Source organism: Chrysochloris asiatica, unplaced genomic scaffold (genome assembly GCF_000296735.1).
Source record: "Chrysochloris asiatica unplaced genomic scaffold, ChrAsi1.0 scaffold00310, whole genome shotgun sequence".
Classification (NCBI taxonomy): domain Eukaryota; kingdom Metazoa; phylum Chordata; class Mammalia; order Afrosoricida; family Chrysochloridae; genus Chrysochloris; species Chrysochloris asiatica.
Window position 1 is genome coordinate 2,072,365 of NW_006408828.1, and position 9,543 is coordinate 2,081,907.

Consider the following 9,543-nt stretch of genomic DNA (forward strand, 5'->3'; position numbering starts at 1 on the left):
GCGTAGAGCTCCAGGTTGATCTGGCGGTTGATGGCGGCCTCCGAGTCCTGATTGTAGTTCTGGCGCACCTGCGAGGGGGACGCGGTCGTCATGGCGGCGGTGGAGGAGAGGCGCGGCGGCGCTGTGCTGGAGCGGCGGCGGGGACCTTAGGGCGTCCGAGAGCGCGGCTGGCTGGAGGTGGTGGAGGGTGATGGAGAGCGGCCGGTTGACAGAGGCTGGCGAGCGCCGGGTTCCGTTCAAGCACTGTTGAAGCAGGAGACCTCGGCGACTCTGCGAAGAACGTATGCACTGACGCTGGCTCCGCAGGCTTTTATAGCCCGAGCTAGCGTCAGGCCCGCCTCAGCCAATCAGCACCGCCCTCACCGCGGGCTCCGCCTCTTCCGGTGGGCTCGCGGGCCCCGCTCCGGGGGAGCCGGGGGAGGGGCTGGTCGTTCGGGTGGCTACGGCGCGTAGTGACCGAGGGGATCCGGAAATGGCCGTGGTGTCCCCAAGGATGAGGGGAGCACCCGGGGAAACTCTGAGGCCTTTGACGGGGTGGGAGTGAAGACCAGGGCGTAGCGGTTAGCCCACCATCGAGCCCCTGGACTTCAGGACGCTGACCGGCTGGAAAGGACCCCAACCCCACCCCCGCCCCATTTTCAGATCACAAATGGGAACCCCGAGGCCCTGGACTAAGGGCATGTTGTTCAAAATCTGCGCAGTGCAGAAGCACTAACAACACCCTGGAGTAATGCTCTCATGTTTGCAAGTTGGAAAGGTGGAAACTTCGGGGTTGGGTTTGCAAAGGACACACTTTCTCTTCCTCAAAGCCGAGGAGGAAGCAATATGGAGGTAGAGTGGGGCCACTGCAAGTTTCGTGTCTGTCCCCGCCCCCTGGCTGCTGGCGACCCTGCCGCTGTCGGCAGAGAGCGAATATGGCTCCCTGTGCAGCGAACGCTGGAGGCTGGGGCGGAGGCGTCTCCCGGGAGATCCAGAGCGCCTTCCTCCAGGGAGTCGAGCTTCAAACCCATAGTTTAGAAAAGAAAGGAGAGCAACTTGAATATGGAGACCAGGCTGTGAAATGACTTCTTTGTGGGCCCCAATCATGGAAGCCTCAGACCAGGGAGGCCCTGTAAGGAACCACCGGTCTGCAGTTGTCCTTGGACCCTGGAGGAGCTGAGATCTGTGTATGACTCAGCTGTGTCCCACACTGGGTGGATGTGAATTCGTGGGAAACAGAACTGGAGCTAGCTGGGGGGGCTGGGGGGGCTGGGGGGGCTGGGGGGTGGGGTGGGGGGTTGCGCTGCTTCCCAGTCTTCCGGTCTGGGTGTCCACTATTGTAAGCCAGGTCCTTTGACACTTTTGTAAGGGTACCGATCTCCACCCTTTTCAAGATACTCGGAAACTTGGGACTGGAAGCTAGAGTTCCCCATTTTACAAAAAGGAATGTCACAAAAACAAGTTGCTTTTGGAATTATGACCGTGTCTCTTTTGTAGGTCTTTTACTGTATTTATTTCTAAATACACATTCGTTTCAGGAAGAAATTTTAGCAGGATTAAGAGCCACAATAAAGGCAGCGGAGTGTGTTGTGAGAACACAAATTAGGGTGCGTTACCCACTCTGGGACAAGAGGTCAGGGCAGGGTTTCCTAAGAAAATAATGCTTGAGCTGAATTGAAAGGAAATGTTAATGTAAAGGAGGGTGCCTGTCTAGAGAAAAGAAGATTGATGAACACTGAAGATGTTTGGAAGCAATCCGTCCCATGGACTAAAGGAGCATGAGAACATCAGTCTCTACTCCCTGAGACCAAAAGGATCACAGTAGAAGGTCCTGGTTAGAGTGGGGGGAAAAGTGGAATAAAATTCAAAATTCTAAAAAGCAAACAACAACCCAGGCTTACTGGTCAGACAGAAACTATGGCCCTTAATCACCCTTCAGGTCTGGAACAGAACTTGCTCCTGCCTCAATTTTTAGTCAAATAGGGAGTGTGGCGCTGTGGGTTAATGTGTCAGACTGCAAAGCCATTTAAACTGCAAGGTCGGCGGTTCAAGCTCACTAGCTGCTACTCAGAAACCCTATACAGGGTCGCTATGGGTCAGAATCAACTTGACAGCACTTGGCAACAACAACAGAGTGTAGTGGTTACGAATCAGGCTGCGAACTTTAAGGTCAACAGTTCGAAACTACCAGCTGTTCCTTAGGAGAAAGATGAGGCTTTCTGCTCCCGTAACGGTTTACAGCCTCGGAAACCCTGTACAGGATCACTTGAGTCAGAACCGACTCCACGGCACATAACCACCACCACCACCACCACCACCACCTGGTGTAATGCTGTGGGATAAAGCCTTGGACTGCAAGATTGATTTGAACCACAGGTTGGCGGTTCAAAATCACCAGCCACATTTTGGAAACCCTATACAAGATTGATGACACGTAACAACAACAATGGGGGGACAGCACTCATGAGATCTACACATGATACAGTGGTCAATCATCTGAGATCAAAAGGGCAGCATTTACCCAAGGACCAAGTGCAGAAAGGTTGGGAAAGAAGAAATGGAAACAGAAAACACAGGGAGGAAGTGATGTTATGTTGAGGGAATTACAATCATTGCTGGATTTGCCGAATGTAAAACTGGTGACCTGCTTTGTAAACCTTCACCCAATTTACAATAATGCTTTTTTTTTGGTTTTTTTGTTTTTTGTTTTTTTAAGGATAAAGTGGGAAAGGTGAGTGGAGGAGGGAACAGCAAAGGGAACAGGGTGAAGATATGTAGCCTGTTAAAGGAATCTTAAGGAGCTCTGGTAGCATACTGCTTACGAATCATGCTGCTAATCTCACATCAGCAGTTCGAAACTACCACCTGTTCCATAGGAGAACGATGAGGCTTTCTGTTCCCATAATGATTTACAGCCTTGGAAACCCTGTACGGGGTCGCTATGAGTCGGAACTGACTCCACGTCACGTATCAACAACAAAGTACCTGCAGAAAGTGTTGGCCTGAAAAGAAGAGTTGGGAATGCTGAAAGAGTGGGATAGGGGCAGGGCCAGGAAGAATTGGGTGCTATTAAAAGGGATTCAGCTTTATCCTGGAGACTTGTGGCTGCTAAGGGATTTCTAGCCAGGTGTTAGAGATTAAATTTTGTCTCCCCAAAATATGTGTCATAAATCCTAACCTCTATACTTGTGGTTAGAATCCCATTTGGGAATGGGCTTTCTTCGTTAGGTCAATTGTTGTTGTTAGGTGCCATTGAGTCGGTACTGACTCCTAGCAACCCTATGCACAATAGAACGAAATACTGCCCAGTCCTGGGCCACACAACTGTTGCCATGTTTAAGCCCATTGATGCTGCCACTTTGCCAATCCATCTCGCTGGGGGTCTTCCTCTTTTCCTCTGACCCTCCACCTTACCAAACATGAGATCCTTCTCCAGTGACCCGTCCCTCCTGACAATATGAACTGAAGTATGAGAGACGAAGTTTGGCCATCCTGGCCTCCAAGGAGTACTCTGGCTGCACTTCTTCTAACACAGATCTGTTGGTTCTTTTGGTAGCCCATGGCACTTTCAATATTCTTCTCCAACACCATAACTCAGAAGCATCAATTCTTCTATGGTCTTCCTTATTTGCTGTCCAGCTTTTGCATGCATATGAAATTATTAAAAATGGCTTGGGTCGGGCGCACCTTAGTCCTCAAGCTGATGTCTTTGCTCTTCAACACGTTATAAAGGTCTTGTGCAGCAGATTTGCCTAATGCAATATGTCGTTTGATATCTTGACTACTGCTTCCGTGAGTGTTGATAGTTGATCCATGAAGAATGAAGTCCTTGACCACATCAATCTTTTCTCTGTTGATAAGAATGTTGTTTATTGGTCCAGTGGTGAGGATTTTTGTTTTCTTTACATTGAGATGCAATCCATACTGAAGGCTGTGGTCTTTGATCTTCATTAGGTAAAATAGGCATGATTTAATATAGGATGCATTTTGAGTCCCATCTCTTTTGAGAGATAAAGAGGTTAAACAAGCAATCCAGAGAAGTAGAGATGGGGGTGGGAGGACAGGGAGAGAGATACCAAGCCCCATAAAGATCCCAGGAGGAAAAACCCAGAGACAAGGACCAAGGACCTTTACCCAGAGCTGATACAGCAACAGCCATCCCCTTCACCCTGGTTTGGATGTCTAGTCTCCTACACGATGACAAAATTAATTTGTTTGTGGTATTTCTGTTACAGAAGCATTAGACAATAACTAAAACATCAGGGCCACACTGCATTGGTTTTACTTGGCAAATTTATGTGGAATCAAGAGAAAAATGATTAGAATAACCATCGAAATTCACCAGCCACTTCTCGGAAACCCTATGCAGGTTCACTATGAGTCGAAAGCAACTTGACGGCACTAAACAACAACAACGAAGGTTTACTATGTAATCGTAACCACCACCTAGAAAATGTAATGAAAAGAAGAACTAAAAAATCACTGACACTGACAATAAAAGAATAAAGTTAACAAGGGGTGTATGAAAAAAAAGTTAGGTAAACTTTTCTGATGGACAGAAAAAGCAGCTTCCATCAATGAAGAGATACTATGTTTCCAGAAGGAAGTGCTCACACTTGTAAAGGTGCCAGTTATCTCCCCAAGAAACCTGACAATTCAGTGCAAAACTCAGTGGTGTTTTGTAATTAACAAAAAAATGATTCTAAAGTTCATTTGGAAGAGTAAGTGTATAGGAGAGTTGATAAGCATTGGCGGGAGGGTGGGGCGGGGCTTAATGAGGCTACATTTGCTCTCTCTGTTATAAAAAAAATTATTGTGAAGCCACACAAGCAGTGGGGTACACAGGAACTCCATGAAGGCAACAAAACAACCTGTCCTGCTATTTTGGGGAACTCAGTATGTGATAAAGCATCATTTGAAATTGTGGGGGAGAGAGAAAAGGATGTCAAATGGTGGTCATTTGGAAAAAATGACTCACTGTATTTAAAAATAAATTCCATGCAAAAACCAACAAACTTATATACAGCCTGCTATATTTGGTCAAACATTGAATTAAGTCACTCCTAAGTTAGCAGTTCAAAACTACCAGCTGTTCCGTGGGAGAAAGATGTAAGAGGTGTAAGAAGAAGATACATATTGTTGAAGGCCGACGAGTCGATTCTGACCCATAGCGACCCTGTATAGGGTTTCCAAGGAGTGACTGGTGAGCTTGAACCACTCACCTTGAGCTTCAAACGACTTTGCAGCGCATTAACACACAGCGCCACTCCAAAGACGATCTGTTCAATTTTGAGGGTACAACGTTCTTTTATGTCTGTCAGAAACCAGGGAAGGGCTGATGCCAGATTTCAGTACTCAAACATCAACAGCTGGAAGACAAAAAATGCTACACACAAGGCTTAATTAACAACTAATTACATTCATACCAATCACACCCTTTTATAATGACTTTTTAATAGTCTTCCAGCTACAGTATACTTTCAGCTCCTGGAGGGAAGGCATAGTTTCTGTCATCTTCATCTCTGTGTGATTGCTAAGTGCCACGGAGTGGGTTCCGACTCATAGTGACCCTGTATAGGGTTTCTGAAGAGCGGCTGGTGGTGTTGAACCACCGACTTTTGGGTTCTAACTGACTTTGCGGTCCAGTGTTTACCACAGCACCACATTGGTGCTTATTTTTTGTTGAAAGGAGCCATGAAGGAGTAGTGAGTTACATGTTATGCTGTTAGCCATAAGGACAGCAATTTGAGTCCACCAGACAATGAGGAAGAACAATGATGCTTTCTTGTGCGCTGGAATGAGCATGGAAAGAAAATCTCGTGTGTGTGTGTGTGTGTGTGTGTGTGTGTGTGTGTGTGTGTGTGTGTGAGTTCAGGTGGGCTCCAGGCTCCTGGCAAAGGTGATTTTCTCATTTCAGAGTCTCTAGATTCTTCCAAACCCATGGCCCAGTGTGGGGACCTTTGTTAGCAGGAGCCCGCCCACCCTTCCCCCTCCATGGCGTCTCGTGACTGAGCGGAGACAACCGCCTCCAGGCGCGGACAGCAGCCAGCGGGAGGGGACCTCTAGTGTTTCCGGCCCGCCCATCGGGGTTGGGGCCCGTGTTGGGGGGGATGGGGAGTGGGGAGTGAGGGTAGCCTTGGGGGAGGAGAGCTGCCCAGCCCACCATGACTCAGCACTCTGCTAGTCCTGAGCATCTGACTCCTAAAAGTGCTTTGTCACGGGGAGGCTTGGGGGTGGGGGGTGGAGACTTGAAGGGCTCTAGCTGCCTATGGTGAAAGGGTGGTTGATGATGGTGTGCCCTGGAGTGGGTTCCGAGGCTGTAAATCTTTACAGAAGCAGAAAGCCTCATCGTTCTCTCATGGATCAGCTGGTAGTTTCGAACTGCTGACCTTGACGTTAGCAGTCCTACTCATAACCAGTAGACCACTAGAACTAGGGTTCCCATTTCCTAACAGGATGAAGACAGGAGGCTGGTGAGGTTTATTTAGCTCCTTAGCCAGGCTCCACATGGTATTTTTGCTGGAAGAAGGATATCACGGCTCCTATTGGTTTATTCCTCCTGGTCCACCTACCCCATTGTGAGTTCTAACTGACAGGAGTGGTTGTTTTAGGTTACAGTTTGGACTCCACCACCAGGAAGCACCCAAAACATAACCAGACTAACCCCAGTGGCAATGACTGTATTCTGACTCTTCACGCGGCGTTACAGGGCAGACTAGAACTGCCCCATAGAGTTTCTGAGGCTGTCAACCTTTGCAGAAGCAGACAGCTCATTTTCTCTCCTGCAGAGACAAGTGTGTATTCTAACCACCCATCTTTTGATTGGTAGCCAACACTTACTGCACCCTCAGGTCTCCCCTTGAGAACTATGCCGCTGTTGTTATGTGCCCGCTGAGTCAGTACCAACTCATAGTGATCTTATACACAACATAACGAAACACTACTTGTGCCAGCCTCCTACTTGTTGGTACATTTGATGCCATTGCTGCTGCCACTGTGCCGATCCATCTCGTTGGGGTCTTCCTCTTTTTCACTGACCCTCCACTTTACCAAGCATGATGTCCTTTTCCAGGTACTAGTCTCTCCTGATAATATGTCCAAAGTATGAGAGATGAAGTCTAGCCATTGTGGCTTCTAAGCAGCATTGTGGCTGTACTTCTTTTAACACAGAAACATAGACATATTGAATGTTAAGACTTGGAAGGGACTTAAGCAAATCTTTTCAAATCACCTCACAAGGCCACAGAGGTCACCGGCAGAAACAGGCTGAAAAATGCAGGACAGGGTACACATGATGGGACATGGGGTATAGTCATTAAAAATGACACATTTGTTGCTGGAATGTGTATAGGAAATACCGTGAGGTGAGAAAAACAGAGCAAAACAAAACCCACCACCATCTGGTTAATTCCAACTCATAGGACCCCATAGGAATTCTGAGACTGAAAATAAATCTTTTTGAAATCAGATGGCTTCGTCTTTCTTCTGAGGGGCAACTGGTGGATTTGAATTGCTGACCTTGAGACTAGAGGCCCAACAGGTAACCCACTGTCTTTACCAGGTGAAAAAGGAGAACCTAAAATAGTTCACGTAAGCTGATCGCGTCATAAGTCTGAAAGCATAAATAAGGATTTGGGGAGAGATGTTATTCTAATTTAATTATTGATGTTTTAACTTTATGGGATTCTTCCTGAAGTTAATTAAAGTATACAGGAAAAATAGGGAAAATAAAGACTGAATCAGATTCGGGCACATTTCTGGATGCAGTATCCATGATTTAGAGAACTTGTCTTTATATCATTTCATGAAAGTCATGAGGCATTGTTGATTCAAAGTCTAGAGTCTTCTAGGAGCTTAGATTCAAGAAGTAGAGACCGGCAGGACCTGGAAGGTTTGGAAAGCAATTGCAGATGGACCACTCACTTCATTAAGGTACGTCATGCTGTTCTGCCTCTTGGAGACCTTACCAGATTCCTTCAGGGAGAGCCCTGGACTCCACACCTCTGCCAGAGATCTTCCCAAATGGGGCCCTGGCTGTTTGCGCATCTGTTTTCCCACTGAAATTTGAGCTGCTTTGTACTCTGTGTTCTCTTTGTATAGCTGGAGTTCTAGCAGTAAGCAGCTTTCTAGTTCTCTGGAATTTTCCTGGCCACTGCAACTTCTGGTTTCTCCATTGGAACTGTAGGCCCTTGGAGGTCAAGGAACATGCCTTTAATAGTGCCTGGCTGTATCCTTCCAACAGTGCCTAAACCAATGCCCTACACATACCAGATGTCCAATTAAAGTCCCTCCACCCCCCATATCTGTCCACATCCTAGATGCTTCCAAGAGATCACCTGACCTTTCTGGACTTTGATACTTATATTTATTTACAATACCTAGAAGAACCAACCCTTCCCCCAGGGCTGTCATTGGTTCCCCTATTTGGGTTTCCTCTTCACCACAGTCCAGGCTGCACCCCATCTACCGATACCCAGTCATATGGCATGCCCACATCATCCAGTTTGAGCTTGGCAGAGTCCGCAGGAGGGAGGAAGGAGAGAGAAGAGTAACTTGCTCTTTAACCTGGGAGCTGGGGGCCTCCTCATGGAAGTGGGCTTTTCGTGTGCACTCACTGACGACCCCCACCCACCGTACAGCTGAGGGAGGTTGCCCAAGCTCACTGTCGTCTTGGTGAAGGAGAAAACTCCACCACAAAGCTGTTAGAAAAAACCAGAGCTGGAGTTCAGTCTTCAGAGTCTGGGATGGGGCAAGGGGAGGAAGTTTAGAAGAATTGGTACAAGACCTCTAGCTACTAGAAGATAGTGTATTGTGCTTTGTCATGATGGGACAAGCATTCTTGGAATCCTTGTAATTCAAGTTATTCCATAAACATAACAAAAGCGTCAGGCATCATGCCAGAGAGTTTACACAAGCATGAGGACACCTTTTTGTGGCTGGAAAGGCACCACCTTTGCTTTGGTTCCTGAAATACCACAAGCGCGTGACTGTAACAAACACATTTATTTTCTCCTAGTTCAGGGGTTCCTGCTCTAGCTTTCCTCTCTCTGCTGGTTCTGGAAGGAAGCTCCTTCTGTCTCTGCTTGTTTAATCTCAAGACGTTCATCCTGCTTCAGTGACATAACAAAGACAACTCATTCTCACAGGGGTTTGTAGTCACTAACATAGAACTTCCGTTTACAGCACACATTTTGAGGGGAGACACACTGTAATCCATAACACCTGCGAGTAGGTAGGGCAGGTCCGCCATGTTGTCAAGATCAGAAAGGTTAGGTGACAGCTGGCAAGAAGGCTATGACTTTAGAAACCCAGAGTCTAATTGTGGGGTCATTTCCCAAATCTGGTGTCCTGACTCTTCCCTGCAATTCTGAAAATCACAACTGATAGTACGTGACCCTTGGTCATGGGCTGTGGAGGAAGATGATCCTGGAGATTGTCGTTGCCTGAAGACTCCTGAGATCTCCTTGAAAGTGGACAGTGTTGTTGAGAGAGCAGTTTCTGCAGATCTGAATTCCAGGGGCAGGCGAGCCGGCACCTGCCTTTGGTAGCTTCAGGGCAGCTGAG

At 47.4% G+C, this 9,543-nt stretch overlaps 1 protein-coding gene across 1 annotated transcript in view; it reads right to left on the reverse strand.

Moving 5' to 3' along the window:
- FTH1 (ferritin, heavy polypeptide 1) overlaps nucleotides 1-9,229 on the reverse strand; it is an 11,167-nt gene extending 1,938 nt beyond the window's left edge. Inside the window, exons 1-3 of the mRNA XM_006875053.1 lie at nucleotides 9,202-9,229; nucleotides 364-524; nucleotides 73-270 (exon numbers count right to left, since the gene is read on the reverse strand). Coding sequence (XP_006875115.1) covers nucleotides 73-270; nucleotides 364-524; nucleotides 9,202-9,229 — 387 coding nt within the window. The remainder of the gene's footprint in view (nucleotides 1-72; nucleotides 271-363; nucleotides 525-9,201) is intronic.
- Between the last annotated feature and the right edge of the window lie 314 nt (nucleotides 9,230-9,543).